Source organism: Passer montanus, unplaced genomic scaffold (assembly GCF_014805655.1).
Source record: "Passer montanus isolate IOZ18808 unplaced genomic scaffold, ASM1480565v1 scaffold3, whole genome shotgun sequence".
Taxonomy (NCBI): domain Eukaryota; kingdom Metazoa; phylum Chordata; class Aves; order Passeriformes; family Passeridae; genus Passer; species Passer montanus.
In genome coordinates, this window is record NW_024367707.1 from 7,515,843 (window position 1) to 7,531,553 (window position 15,711).

At 40.5% G+C, this 15,711-nt stretch overlaps 1 protein-coding gene across 8 annotated transcripts in view; it reads left to right on the forward strand.

Moving 5' to 3' along the window:
• Nucleotides 1-1,159: 1,159 nt before the first annotated feature.
• Nucleotides 1,160-15,711, forward strand: part of AP1S2 (adaptor related protein complex 1 subunit sigma 2) — a 31,484-nt gene continuing 16,932 nt past the window's right edge. For 2 of the 8 annotated variants that reach the window (XM_039714463.1, XM_039714464.1), the window contains exons 1-4: nt 1,160-1,315; nt 2,305-2,483; nt 9,930-10,038; nt 11,039-11,176. In XM_039714463.1, coding sequence (XP_039570397.1) covers nt 2,305-2,483; nt 9,930-10,038; nt 11,039-11,176 — 426 coding nt within the window. In that variant the 5' untranslated portion in view covers nt 1,160-1,315. Of the gene's footprint in view, nt 1,316-1,442; nt 1,614-2,304; nt 2,484-9,929; nt 10,039-11,038; nt 11,177-15,711 lie in introns of those variants that run through there. The other 6 variants (XR_005628094.1, XM_039714460.1, XM_039714457.1 and 3 more) reach the window with 5 other exon arrangements.

Genomic DNA, 15,711 nt, shown 5'->3' on the forward strand with positions numbered 1-15,711 from the left:
ACAACTAAGGAGCTCCGACTTCGGCTTGCGGAGACACCGCTGTTTCTTCCAACTAACTAATGTGTTTTCAGCCCACCTCCATTAGAATTTTAACACGGAACCAATCCACAACAAAATCAAAACCGGCCAACCAACCAAACCCCCAAACTGAGCTGTTTCAGCACGCAAAGCCTCTTCAGACACACACGAATGATAATTTTAAAACCAAGCATTAATGAAACACAACGCCGCTAAATCCCCGTCGGCGGCTGCTCCTGCCAATCTAATTGCAGCTCGCAATCAAGGTGACTTTAGGGAAAAAAACTTCCCCTTGCAGAGACAATCCCCTCACGGGGTCGTTCCCCTCAGAAGGGCGATCCCCACACGGGGTCGGTCCCCTCAGAAGGGCGATCCCCTCACGGGCTCGGTCCCCTCAGAAGGACGGTCCCCTCACGGGGTCGGTCCCCTCAGAAGGACGATCCGCACACAGATCGGTCCCCTCAGAAGGACGATCCGCACACAGACTCGGTCCCCTAAGAAGGACGGTCCCCCCGCACTCCCGGTTCCCTCACGCGCAGCCCCGCCGCTCCCGCCCGGCGCGCGCCCCCTCAGCCTCCGCCCCGCTCCCTCCCCGCCCCCCGGGCGCGCACGTGCTGGAAGCAAACACCGCGCGGCGCATGCGCGGCTCGGCCGCCCCTCCTTTCCCCCCCCGGCTCGGGGCTGGCGGGGCCGGGGGAGGCGCCTCAGTCTCCGGGCGCCTGATTGACTGATGTCATTTCCCCGGCTCCGTGCCGCGCCCGCCCATTGGCTGCTCTCGGACCGCTATCTGCACCGCGCCGCCTGGTTGGCTGTTGCCGCGCCGGCCGTTGCCTTATCGCAATTCGGGCCACGCGGATTAGGGCATCCAAACCCCGCCTCTTGCTCCGGCCCCTCCTGCCGCCAACACCAGCTCCGCCTTCCCCGCCTTTTCCCGCCTCTCATTGGTCCAGAGCCGCTTCGCTCCTCCCTCCCGCCCGCGCGCTGAGCTCTCCGATTGGGTGAGGCCGAGCTCTCCCCAGTCCCCCCTCCGCGGCCGCTGATAAAGTTTTGTCCGGAGGCGCTCGGGCCACGCCCCCTCCGTCCCGGCCACGCCCCCCGCGGTCCTGGCCCCGCCCCCGACCTGCCCGAGGGGGGGCGGCCGTTGAGGCGCGCGCGCGCTCGCGGCGGCGGCACCTCCCGTCCCCTCCCGACCCCTCCCTCAGTCCCGCTCGGCGGCCGCGGCGGCAGCATCGCGGTGCGGCTCTGGGCAGAGGTGCCTCCTTCTTCTCCGCCTCAGCTCCGCTATCCCCCGGGCACGGTGAGCACAGCCGCGCGGAGCCGGGCTCTCCTCCCGAGCCGCCCGCTCCGCGACGGGGGAGCCGGGGCGGCGCTGGGGCCGGCGGGGAGGCGAGGCGGGATGTGGGGCGGCTGCGGGGGCTGCGGGGCTCTGCCCCCGCCCCGGCACCGCGGAGCCGCTGCGGGCGCGGCCGTCGCTCGTCGCGGCTGGCGCTGGTCGCGCTTGTCACCCGGGACCCGGCTGGGCTTTCGCATCGTATTTCATGTCTGTCGTATTGCCCGGGAAACTTCTCCAGCCCGATACAACTTCGAGCAAAAAGGCAAAAGAAAAAAAAAAAAGCCGGAGCCTTTTCATTTAATCTTACGGCTGCTGAAAAACACAGCCCGGCAAGTTCCTCCTAAAATATAATTGCAACATCACTCCTTTGGAGGAAGCGAGACCTGGAACATAGGACCGCAGGGAAAGCGCTTAATCTCTGCTTTTGTGTATCGTGGGAAAAGACTGGGCTTTTCTGTGCCGTAGGACTCTCCGCTGGGAGGCTTGATGGCTTTTAAAGTATTCCGAGGCTTTTCAGAAAGATTTTAAGTGCAAATTGCTCCTCTAAGGCTCTGATCCGGTGAATTGGAAATGAGGTTGGGTGTTGGAAGAGTCTGCTGTGCCGTTTTTCTGTCATTTTGGGTAGAAAACGCAAACGAAACCATACGAGTGCTGGACGTGGCTAGTCTGAAATTGGGGAATATTCACTGCCCAGCCCATGGTTCTGACACCCCTTTCTGAAACTTGTGTGCGCTTTCTTCTGCCTTTGGCTTGACTGACCTTGCTCAGCAGAATCCTTTGTATCATTGCTCCTTCCAAATCTTGTGTAACATCTGCCAGTGCTATGGAACTATATAACGTAGTTAGGGTTTTGAATGTCTGTCTTGCTTCCTGCTTGATTTTTCTCAGATCTTTTAGAAACTCGGAGACTGAGATTAATGCTTTTCTTTTTTCCCCTCCTTCCAATTCAACAGATGCAGTTTATGTTGCTTTTTAGTCGCCAGGGGAAACTGAGACTCCAGAAGTGGTATGTCCCATTATCTGACAAAGAAAAGAAGAAAATCACAAGGGAACTTGTTCAAACAGTATTAGCCCGCAAACCGAAAATGTGCAGCTTCCTGGAGTGGAGAGACCTGAAGATTGTCTACAAAAGGTGGTTCTGTCTCACTAACCTCGTAATTGCCATACATTAAAAAACGTGTATTAAGCAGCAAGAAAATAATGAAGGTTGTTTTTGTTTTCTTTTGTTGTTGTTGTTTTTTTTTTCCCTCTGCTGGTTACAGAGAAGACTTGACTTTTCCCTTGCATCTAATTTGATAACCAAGCAGGAGTCATTCATGTGTGGAAAATCACTCATGCATTTAGAAATGTACTGAAGAAATGAGCTTTCCTCCTATTTTTATAAGGAGTGGCAGTTCTTCTTGGGGGTCTCTTTAGGTGCACGCAGTACGTACATGCTTCATATTTGTACACATTTCAGATTTAATAAGTGATAAACATTTTATAAATATTTACCTCAAGAAGTGGCTTCACAGATCACCTGAAAATATAACTTGCTTTTAAAGACTTTTAGAAATAAGGAAATAGTTTTTCATAGTACTTGGGTTGGGTGTTGTTTTTTTTTTTTTCTTTTTTATTCTCCCTGTATGTACAAAAAAAAAAGTTTTTCATTATTGAAAAAATCACGGCTAGCTTTCTTTTGGTAGAAGTACTGTATAATTTCCTTCATGATAATTTCATTTTTCAGTTGTTCCCTAACCTTTGTAGGAGTATTTGGCAGGCATTTTTTAGCTTTGTGCTGATCTTCAGAATGTATCAGAGTGTAGTGGTGTGACCATAATTCTCCTCCAGAAATAACAGTAATCCTCCTCCTGATGTGGTATGCTGCATCTCTTCCAGCTAAAGGTGGTGCTGCAAAGCCTTGAGTTATCTCTCTTCCCTAGTTAGTTGTAAACTTGAGAATGTTTATGCATTCCTCTTTTCTTGTGGAGGTGGTAGATAGTCTGTGCCCACAGTAAATATTGTTGCATTCCCTGTAGATAGGACAGAAGGGACTGGACCAGAAAGGAGGAGTTTGTAACTCTTCTCCAGGATAACAATTGGGTAGTATCAAATATGTTTAGATGTTTTAAGTGCTGCTCTGATATATACATTGGTTTGTGTAAAGACTTGCTTGTGAGTATTGCTGGTCTGCCTAATGCATGTAGTTCTTCAGCATTAGGAGGAAAGAGGAGAAACAGTGCATGAGGCAGTGCTGATAGCATACACAGTTTGTTCTGCCTCTTGATTTCCTCACAAAACTCCTTGAACATGTATGTAGATAAGCTTGCTCCAACACTTGCTGCACTTCTTTCCATATTAATGCCTGCATGTACCTTTTCAGCTGGGCATTCATGGGACTAAATCAGAAAAATGAGGCATTAGGAGACCAGTCTGTTTCCTTCCTTACCCAGTCTTGAGCAGCAGTGGTTGTCCTGGGGAGGATTCCACACAGCTGCTTTCCCTCCCTGTTTGCTGTTAATAACTACTTGCCATGTCCTTTTGTGTCTGGGGAGCTGGTGGAAATTTGGGTAGGACTGCTTGAATTACTGAACATTGTGGAGTTCTTGCATCTGAGTGGTGTGTTGTGGGTCCTGTGGTCAAGGAGAATGGAGAAATTTGCTGGGAGACGTCTATGTCTGGCTAAAAATGGTCTAAGTGCTGCAGTCTGTCTGCTGGACTGCTGGTGTGCACAGCTGACTGCAGTAGCTTATTTCACTCTCTGCAGACCAGTCTGGCACAGAGAGCCTATGAAACTGCTGAAGATGAGCTTGTACCAAGCTAATGAACATCTCAACTTTCTTTTTGACTGAAACATCACCAGAAGGACTAGATGTAAGAGGTGATGGTTTAAATGTCTGTATCTGGTAACACTAACATCTCTTAGATTTGTGGTACTTGTTCCCATCATAGCATCATAGTTAAAGATGATGAGCACCAGCTAGTATGATTTCTTTGTAAAGGATGACTTTTGGTAGCTGAGAAGGTGGTGGCTAAAAGGAAACACACCAGAAGGAACTTTGTGGGTTGTGAAATTGCAAAAGGTGCTCCTAGTTCCTCTTGAGCATCTCTAGAGGATCTCTGCTGAGATTTGTTCTTGTCTGATCTATTGCTGGTAATGATCTGAACATGCTGGTACAAATGTTTTTAATATAAGTTTTAAAAGTACGTGCCTATTGCTATTTTGCATCTTAAATTATTGACATTTAAGTGCTGTTTGTTTTTAGAGTGTGTTTGTTGTTCACATGTAGGAGAATTGAACCTAGATACTGCAGCTCAAAGAATGATTGGCAGTGTCAGAACTGCATTCAAGGGTCTCATACCTTTTTTCAGGAACAAAATGAACTCAAATGCAGAAGTTGGCAAGACAGTAGCTTTAGCTTCCTTATGAGACTTAACCTTTAATAAGACTGCTGGACTGTTTTGATTAGCCTCCTTAGCTCTGTAACATTTCATCTTTGTAGGATGTTTTCTGAATTTTCAAGGAAATAGATCTTAAAATTCATCTAAATGTACGTGGCATAGCTTTTATTTCCCTCTGGTTTCATACATGTGCCATTTACAATGGTTGGCTCAGGCATTGCCTTCTTTAGTTTGTTTCCTTCAGCACTACAGAACACAAACAGAAAGGTGCCCAGCTTTTGTCATGCTGCCTGAATTGACTTGTATGTTATTCTGGAGCTGGTTTGGAAGATAGTTTTTCAGGCTGATAGGCACCAGAAGATTAAAAAGAGGATGTGAGCTTCTAACTTCAAGAAGCATAGAGATTTGAAGTGACTTGCTGGGAAAATAAAAAATTAAATATGGGAAGCCAACAACAATTACGCTTTATGAAAATAGAGGGGGAATCATCTGCAGACAGCTGATTAGAAACTTAACAAACACAACTGATGTGTTTGCTCTTCACATTTTGTCATTTAAAAAATAACATAGTGGTTTTGGAGCATATAGGGTACAAGTTCATGCAGCTTTCCCCCTGTGGCAGAAAAGATGTGTTAAATGTTAATTTCTAATTTTGCTAAAGAGGGAACTTAGGATGTGATTTTTCCTTGAAAGACTTCTGTTCATGATTTTAGCTTCTGGCAATATGAGTTATTTTCATTGTGTAGTATATTGCAGTCAAAGGCAGAACTTGGAGAAAATCTTATATAAATTTTACTTTGTTAGCATATGGTTAGCTGCATTCATGGGACATAGTTTTTGTTGATTATTTGGTTAAGGGTTGTGGCTTTGCTTTTATGGGTCAGTTTGGAATTGTGTTTGGAATTATCATATTATGAAACTTCCATGGCTTTTGCTGCTCTTGATATGGCAGTTGTCTTTTACTTTTGCACAACATAACCACAATCAGAGGTTATGTTAAAGACTTTCAACAGAATAAGTTTTAAAACCTACTTTCTTCCCTCCCTCCACTGAAAGAAGCAATGGAAGGGCCCACTGTGCAGGTAGTGTGTCTGTTAAAGTGCTGTGAACTCAAGGTACAGCCATGTGGCCAGTGGGATGTGCCCAGCTTGGCATGATCCCTCTTTTCCCTTATGGATAACTTAGCAGCCAGTTGTAACTCTTAAAAATATTACTGTGGTGTTAGTTAGGTAGCTTTGTAAAACTGGCTGAATGCAATGATTATAGTGAATTAGATACTTGGGCTTGATAAATTTAATTAGATCAGGTCTTCTTTGTACAGGGTTCCAGTTTGTGTGGCACTAGGAGGACCTCAGTAACAAGAAGCAACAGCTTTTTCTTAGAGAATTAGCAGTATCAAATTCTTGTTCATTTTGAAGCTGCTGGGGGCTATAGCCTTGCTGAAATAAGAAACTGGAACAGTGCTTCACTTTGGTAGACTCTGTCCTGGAGCCTCAGAAGTTCATGTTTTATTAAAGAAATGTGTAAAGTTGTGGGACAAGAAAAAAAACTTAGGTCAAGCACAGCTTATTAGTTGTCCCAATTTTCATTGGGTTAGCTATCAGCAAACCACAGATTCTTGGGCTCATTGAGCACTTGTCTGCCTCCTTGTTGTTGTTTAGAGTTCAGTTCTGTTTGTACCAAACTTTGTAAGGTTTAAACTTCCACAATTGGGATCTACATGCAAAGTGACTTTAGATGCTGACAGACTTATGGCTTGTTTGCAGGCTTACCTGGTGCTGAACTTCCAGGGATGACTTCAAGTGGGTGTTCTCCCATCTAGAAGGAGTGCACCACTGAGCTGGTAGGATTTGTAAGTTGTGCTCTGCCCACAGTGACTTGATCTCTCAGCAGAGTTACTGAACTTGGCTGTGAGAGCAGAAGAGGAGAACTCTGCTGAAACATTGCCTGCCTGTTTTGAGGCTTCCCACTGCTGAATTGCTGCAGGTCTTGAGGGGAAGATGCATGGATTTGTTTCCTATTAAAAAAAAAATAAATCTGAGGCCATCTGTCTGAAGGCAGGAATTTGCATAAGTATTTATACCTGCTGTGTTACCTTTTTGTTCTTTAATCCTGTATTACATTTTCAGGTGATTTGGTCCAAACAGTTTTTGGTCTCTCTGGTTTTCGTCCGCTTTCTGATAAGTGGAGGATATTTATCATAAAATATTTTCCTAAATGAGGGTAAGCATCTGAGTTGAGTCTGATTATTATTTTAATAATATTTACTGAGATAAAAAAAGACCAGAACTGCAATAGTAATAAAAAAGGCAGAATGCTTCTTACAGACTACTCTTTATTTACTTCTGGGTATGTACTTTCCTATCAGGGTTTGCCTTTTCATTGGGTGCATATGAAAGGTTTCTGTCAAGCTCATTAGAAAGAAGCTGTTTCTGCAGAGCAGAAATCTATTTGAGCCCGAGTAATTTACTTGTCTTTGTGTGGATACTGTCCATGTAAACTTCTGCACTTGGCAAAACTTCCAGTGTCTGCTGTGGATTATAAGTGGATACTTTTTTTTTTCTGAGGGCCTTCCTGCAGGGGAAAAAAATTAAAATAATGCCTCTGAGAATTTGGATCTAAAGCATTCCTTTGTAGTATGCTCATGCCCTTTGGTATGACTTGTTTTTACTTTTCTGCCTTTTGCCATTTAGGCTCATTAAATCTGCATTTGTTTTCTTTCCTTGAGTAGTGATCCATTAGTCATGGTTGCTACTTAAAAAATAAATACTGAAATATTCTCTGCATATAATAATAGATGCCCAGGCCTCCATTTTGTGTTGATGTCCACTGAGTAGTTTTTGTTTCTTGGTCTTATTTCTGCAGAACTGCAGTTGGCAAGGCTTGAATGTGCTGCTTGCTTGAGTCTACTTGCTAGCTGCCAAATACAGTCTTTTGAAAGTTTTCATTCTCTCTTAAATGAGGACACTGAGGGCAGACCATGTTCTGAGAAAGTATTTTGTGCTGGTCTCCCTGTCTCCCCTTCCCCCTTCTTTTTCCATAAAATAGTTCTGTGTGTCAAGAGAGACTCTTAAGTATTAGAGGAGCAGAGAGAGACTGTCCCCTGTGGATAAACTTAAAATATTTGAGTCAAATTTGATTTGGTAAGGTCTGCTGGTACATGGTTCATCTTGTGTTTAAGCACTGTAAGGAAACAGTTGAACTGCATTCATCATAATCAGTGCTGCTCTTCTGCAGGTGATGAAAGGTTTTGCTTAGATGGATTTGGCCTGAGTGCTGGTGATTAGTGTAAATATCATTTAATGGGTCAATGCTCTTTTTTGCAACAATGAAATATGATAACATTGAAAATTCCTCAGTAGGCTTGAAAGCATATTTTTTCTTTATAATATTTCTTTCCAATACTTTTTGAAATAGTTTAGGTTCCTTATACAGATTGAATGTTGCAAGCTACTACAATGACTATAGATGTCCTTGAAAAATTAGTGAGGCATAATCAGAACAATGTAAAATCAAAAGAACTGTGCTTACATAGGACTTCTGATGAGCTGATGAATCTCTGTGGTGAAGAGATGAAAGAGAGAGGGAATGAAGGTTGCCTTTACTGGAGGTGTCTTCCTCTCTTCCCCCATCATGTTTTGTGGTAGCATAAGCAGTAATATTTTATAGTAGTTTAAAGATTTTGTATAAAACCTTGTATATAAAAGCTTGTATATAAAATTCTGATTAATCTTTCATGTTGAAGCCATAGCAATTTGATTTGGAGCAGAATGGGAGAAGGGGGGATGTTTTCAGATCATAAATGGTACTGGGATAGGTGTCTTGGAGATTAATTTCAACATACCTGAAAATACAGTGGGGTTTTTCCAGAACTTGTAATAAGTATGATAAGTCTTAGCTGATAAAATGTTAAAATATGTTTTATGTTTAAAGGATGCATAGATTCCTCTGTGTGGGAAACCACACAGATATTCACATCTGAATGACTTATTTTTCAGCATGGTTGGCTACACAGGAGTGCTGAATGTGGCCAGTTGTCCCCTCTAGAGGCAAACAAAAGCTGTTTCTGGTTCATGTAAATTAGCAGTTACAGCAGGTGGTACTTCAAATCTCTTGTGAAAAGTATGATAAGTCCCAGCTGATAAAATATGTTAAAATATGTTTTATGTTTAAAAGATGCATAGATTCCTCTGTGTGTGAAACAACACAGATATTCACATCTGAATGACTTATTTTTCAGCATGGTTGGCTACACAGGAGTGCTGAATGTGGCCAGTTGTCCCCTCTAGAGGCAAACAAAAGCTGTTTCTGGTTCATGTAAATTAGCAGTTACAGCAGGTGGTACTTCAAATCTGGTTTGTGCCATGTGTGGCTGAAAGGCATATGGTTTTGACATGTTAGAAGAGACTAAATGAGGTTTTCAGCTTTCATTCCTGTGTTTTTTTTAAAATCAGCTTTCTTTAAACATGGCTTGAAAAAAATTATCATACAGCACAGTAGAATTGGACGGTCTTTTTTGTTAAAGTGGAACTTGAGCATATCTGAAGTTATGACTTCCCTGTATTCCAAGGTGGAAGTGGATTGCTAGAAACTATTTGGTGGCCTCTCATCAGTCTGATGCCAGGACAGCTAGTAGGGATTGCATTGTGGCTTAGTAGTAGTTGGGGTTGTTGACATTGTTATTGGTTTTGGAGTTTTTGAATTTTTAAAATTCTCTATAAAGACCAAACCCTAATTGCTAATTCAGTCTGTCTTTCTTGAGGCATTTTCTATGGTTTTTATTATCTGTGTATAGTTTACATGATGCAAGTTTAACATGGGATCAGTTGATTAATTTACTGGTGTACAGATGTTACAGAGAGAAGAGAAAGTACGTCATCTCAGAACTCTGCCATGATGCCACAAAATCAAATATACTAATTTTCCAACCACCTCTTTGGCTGTTTTAGTTCTGTCAGCTAAAGGATGGCAAAGAGTGAAGTCATGCTTGACTCAGAGACATAACTCCCTAGTACATGTGTGTGTCTTCTGGTCTTTCAGCCGTTCTTTGGTAGGACTTGCTTGCTTGTGATTTGGACTATCATATTGATATATGCTGAACTTGAGTATGAAGGACTGCTGGGAATGTGATACTCCTCAAGTGCATTCATTTTGCCTATGCTCATATGCTAACATCAGGATTATTTTGTTGTTACAGATATGCAAGCCTCTATTTCTGCTGTGCTATTGAAGATCAGGACAATGAACTAATAACTCTGGAAATAATTCATCGCTATGTAGAACTTCTTGACAAGTATTTTGGCAGTGTGAGTGTAGTTTCTTTATATTTTGTCATTTTGTTTTATGCCCACAGCATTTTTACAAGAACATAACCAACTAATAATTGAAAAGGTGTATTTAATACATTTCGTGTGGCTTGCTTGGCCAAACTAAACTGATGGTTGCTTCTATTAAAATACAAAACTAATTTATTGATTTGTAGAAGAAATGTTATTAATCTGGTGTTAATTGCCTGTATTTGTTTCACTTCATAGTAGTCTCACTTGGGGTCAGCTAAAATCTTACTCTTAGCAGGAAGCTTTTCTTTTCCCTTGCACAGCTCTAGTGTGAGCACCTCTTACATCTGCTCCCAAAGGAGCAGATTGGTTGTGAAGTGGCAGGAATGGTAAGGAAAGACAAGAGAGACATCTGCTTGCCTAGACAGCAAACACAAACAGCTACAGTAATATACAAGAACACTTCTAGAAAAACGGGTGCTCATTCTGCCTTCCTTTGTAGTCCTTCTGACTATGAAATGCACAGACTGAACAAGAAATTTGAGATTATTGATTTTCATACCTTTCTGTAAGATTGTGCGAGCTGCCTTTGCATATCGCAGACAACAAGAGAACTTTAATAGGGAATGTTCTCTTGTGTCTTGAGGAGCTGTGCCTGACAGAGTGCTGTGAATTGAAACCTTTTTAACAGTGAAAGCTTTCTTTCAGAGGTTGCTGTAGCTGTTTTTAACTGAAGAAAAAATCTGATTTTTTTTTTTTCTCCAAGGTGTGATTTTTATTATTGCCCCAGTCTTCACAAGGTTACAGCCTTAGGCCAACATCTTGATTTGGTAAAGTTTGGTGAAGCTGTCAACAAGTTAAGTTTTGTGAGAGGATATACCTCAAGTGACTCACAAGGTTACAGCCTTAGGTGAACATCTTGATTTGGTAAAGTTTGGTGAAAGCTGTCAACAAGTTAAGTTTTGTGAGAGGATATACCTCAAGTGAGAGTATCCTCCCACTTTGCAATAATGCTTGATGTTCTTTTTAGGTCTGTGAACTTGATATCATCTTCAATTTTGAAAAAGCCTATTTCATTTTGGATGAGTTCCTTTTAGGAGGGGAAGTTCAGGAGACATCCAAGAAAAATGTTCTTAAAGCCATTGAACAAGCAGATCTTCTACAGGAGGTAAGCAAATCCAACTTCTCTGGCCCAAGTGTCAGCATGGTAGGCTGTGACTTAGAAACCTCCTGTTCCTCTAGGCTTTTAGAAGGTATTTCTTAGCATGCTTAGCATGTAGTTTAGCTAGTTGTCCTAAGTGTGCAATAGGATGATGTTAGCTGCTCTTTTTGTTTGACTTGGCATGTTGATGTTGTAACCTACTGTGACTTCATGTTCTGCTAGTAAATGCAAGTGGCTGTTTTATGTTTATACCTAGGTAATTGTAGATCATGCTAATTTAACTTGGTGTTGTTCATGTGTCTTTCATTCCTTCTTTTCATTTATTAACCATTAATTTTTTTCTCATACCTGATGCATGTTCACTTTTTTACTTTTTCATTGCTGAAATCCAGAAGCTAGACTCTCTTTGAGACTTGTTCAGGTATAGTTCTAATTAGTTCTTAGACCTGCTTTTCTGCTATAGGCTGCTTACTGTGGAACATTTCCAAGCTGACAAAGCAGTAATAGTAGTGCCATAGAAACATACAGAATAAAGTATAAGAACATTGTTTTTTCACTTTGAATGCTTTTGTTTTTTGTTATTATCATTAATAATGATGGATTGCATGTCTACCATTTAAAAAAAACTGATGTGAAGGGGTTCAATGGTATAGAACAACTTAATATCATTTCTCCATATTTATCCATCCTATGCTGGCTATTTTGGGTTTATCTGATTATGTTTGTTTTTTTTTCCCTACTGAAAATGTACACTGTTAAGGTCCTTGAATGTCTGAATGGGAATCAAAAATTCTGGTGTGCTGGGGGAATCATCAGTCTTGTGTGCATGTCAGTGAACATATGTTTTAACAGGGATGGTTCACCTTTATTTTTTAGTGTACTGAGGTTTACTGCCTAGATGCTATATAGATCCAAATTGCTCTATTTCTCCCTATGTGAACCTTCAATTTGTTATTTTCTCCTATGAATTAGTTGCTTAATTCTCTTGCAAGCCTTCTATGTTCCACTTGGTAGTCTTTTGTTGGACATAGTATTAGTAGGATGAGGAAACACAAGGTGTTCTTTACCCTGGTAGCTGTTTTTTAATCCCTTCAGAATACATGCAGATCCACTGCACATTGAAGTTCTTGTCAAGAACACAGTCAGCCATTACACACAGATCTGTTACCCTGTTTTTCTAGAAAGGAAATATATGCACTTATTTACTTCTGGTGTTCTGATTCAATTTAAGTCCTTCTTTACTCTTTGTAGGAATTATCTTAACCAGAAGTCCTGTTGCTGTTTATAAAGACAGGAGAAAAATAATCTGTTCTCTTAAAATCTTTTGCTCTATATGAAAACAGATATAACAGATTGGTTATATGTTCCAGTTTGTTTCCTGCAAATGCAGTTAATTGTATATAAAGTAGAATAACTATATTCTTTCTCGTTGTTACTGTTTTTGAACTTTATTTTCACTACTTTTGTGGGCTGTTCTAAAGAAAAAATACATTTCTAGGAATTCATTACTGTTTTTTGAGCAACAAACATTCTCTTTTTACAGAGAATATAATTTCATATTAATATAACTTCAAATTCAAAATCTTAGGCAAAGGGAAATACCACTTTTTCAATGTGAGACTTTTCCCTAATCCCCCTGGTAGCTTTACTCTGGTTACCCTTCCTTTCCCCCTCTTTAGGAGATTTTCAGTTGCCAGTGTTTATTAAATAATTGTTTAACTTGAAATGTAGCAGTTTATCACAGCACCACTGGAGTCCTATGTGGGTCTTCTGTGTTTTTCATTCTTAGTTGGATTGACTGTTGATCAAGTATAAAACTACTCCCTATACATGCATTTTAGTTTATAAACCCTGTAAAAGTCTGGGTTCATATTTAAATTGAGCTTCCAATACATTTGGACTCTTCTATGGAAGCTTGGTTTTGTATCAACTGCTGCTATGTAAATGCTGGGTTTGATGAAGAGAGTTGTTAAAATAACAGTTTCTCACATGTGGAGAATTTTTAGTACTTAGAGTTAATATCTGCCTCCCAGAATACTTCAAAACTACTAGACTGAAACATGGTGTGATTCCAAATGCAAAGCATATTTCTAGCAGGGTTATCATGTGTTTGTTTTTGATCATTCAGATTTTAATTATGTGCAACAAAGTAATTTTTATTTGGCCCTGAATACTCATACTGCGAAATATATATATGTACACACATACATGTATGGAGTCAAATACACAATATTATTAATTGAATACACGACATTAGTAATTAATAATGCTACAGGCATTGGTGTCTGAAGTACCTTAAAGATGAAGAGCTGTACAGAATACTTATACAAAAGAAAATCATTACAGATCCATTAAGTGGCTGTGTAATGTTAAGAGGAAATACACTAAGGCACAAATTGCTGAGTAGCCTTCCCTACTTATATTTTCTGTTGAAGTTTTCCAGGCTGTACTTCTATGTCTGAGCACCTACTTCAGTTTGTCATAAAGTTCTTGGTGCTGTGAGGTCCCTTCACTAACTGCTGCAGTTTGTGTGATGGAAACACCAACTTGTTAAATCCCTCTCAACCTTCACATTCTTGTTAGTTCCTCAGGAATGTACTTAGTTCAAGTATTCATTCCCTACCCCCTCCCCCATATTTCTTACCACCTGATAACTTATCAGCAGTCAGTCACCAATACTGGCGGTGGTACCCAGATGAAGGGTAGTAAAAGGTAATTAACTCCAGTGCCTCCATTCTTCCTTGTCTCTCTAGTGAAGAAATGCTTCTGTTCAAAAGAATGCTGATGATTTTATATCTTGTTTGCTAGAGAGACTTTAATACTTAACTAGTGATTACAAAGGCATGCACTGCTGAAAAGGTGGTTTTTGCTTTTCTGAACAACTCAGTTATACTGAAAGAAATTGGTAGATGCAGTGTGTTGTTGCATGAATTAAATATACATGTGATGTGTGGAACAGTTAAAAGATAAGCCTGTGCATCATTTTGTGACACTTGAGTTTTTGAAACTACCAATGATAGATGTTCTATACAAAATAGAGGATTTGATTTATTTCTCTCAAAAGCCTAATTGCTCTGGTTTTTTTGGTTTTGCTTGTTTTTTTTTTTATTTTTTTTTTTTTTTTGATGGCTTGAGTAATTCAGTATAGTGCTTGAAAGTTTGTGGTCATTTCCTGTGCTAAAATGCTGAAATCAAGGCATTAATAATTATATTTCAACCGAGCCATCATGTTTATATTAAAGCAAATATGTAGAGACTTATTCCTCTTTATTTGAAGTAGGAAAAATTTCATAAACATTGTCTATGAATGAAAATGGTTTTTGTTGATTATCCTAGGTTAATTTTAGAAAAGTATTGTGGAAATTATCCCTATTTTTTTCCATCACTGTTCTTTTGTAGGATTTTTGTGTGGTTTTCTTTTTAGTATTTGATTGCAGAACATCTGAATACTTAAAAATACATATTTTTTAAAGAGGTTTATAAATAAAAAGGCCAGGGAGTTTGTCCACAAATTACACTTGCTTGTTTGTGTCACTACTTCAGTAATGATCAAAAACTTGAAAGCTATGTGAACATTTTTTGTTCTTAGGCTCTTTCAGTTTGGCCTCAGGCAGTATTTACTAGTCCTTCCACATGAAGAATGAAAGATAAGCCATCAATTAACCTTATTTTCTTTGCCATTTCAAACCCTTGCCTCATGCTATATCCAGAAGTTTGCTAACAGTGTTCATGGTGGCTGACTTGCCTTAGATGCTTAGGGTTGCTGCATAGATTTAAGCTTTTGGTTTTAGCATGAGCATCTTGGGAAATGAAACTCTGGTGAATTTCCTGCATATGCTATGAGAATTTTCTTATTGGAGATGAAATGTGCTTACTGGAAACCATAGGTTTGAAAGTATGCATAATAGTAGGTATTAGGTTGTTCTTGAGATGTGCCAAAACTCCTTCATTTTGTCATTAGCACTGGCAAAATTCTTATATTTAAGCCTCCAGTGGGTGGGAGTGAGTATAAGGGATTTTGACTGGTTTAGGAAACAGCCTTTGTAAGCACCTTTTTATTACCATTTGCCTGAGAAACTGACCACAATGAATGAAATTAATTCAGTCTTCACTTAATTTTTTTTTTTTAAAAATACAGACTGCTGAAATAGACTGCCTTCCTAAGTTGGCAGTGGCATTATTTGCCTTGGCTGTACCTGTGTTCCCCTGAATGTGAAACAAGAATGAATAATGGAATCTTTATTATCATGGAGATCCAACTGCCTTGACTGCCATTTGCTCTTCACATATAACTTCCATCTCAGTTTCAGGTGGTCAGCTTTGTTGATCACTTGGTCTCTGCAGTTTTGAGGCATGGATCTGCTTGATTTTAAGCACAGATAATGATCTACAGTTACATTTTAGAAGATACATATATATGGGGACCTGTGAGAGTTACTGTGGATGAGGAATGATAGATTGCTAGTTCATTATTTAGGGATTAGGAAATAGCTGTGATTTTTATGGATTTGGAATCCCTCCCAACTTGCAGAAGAACAAGT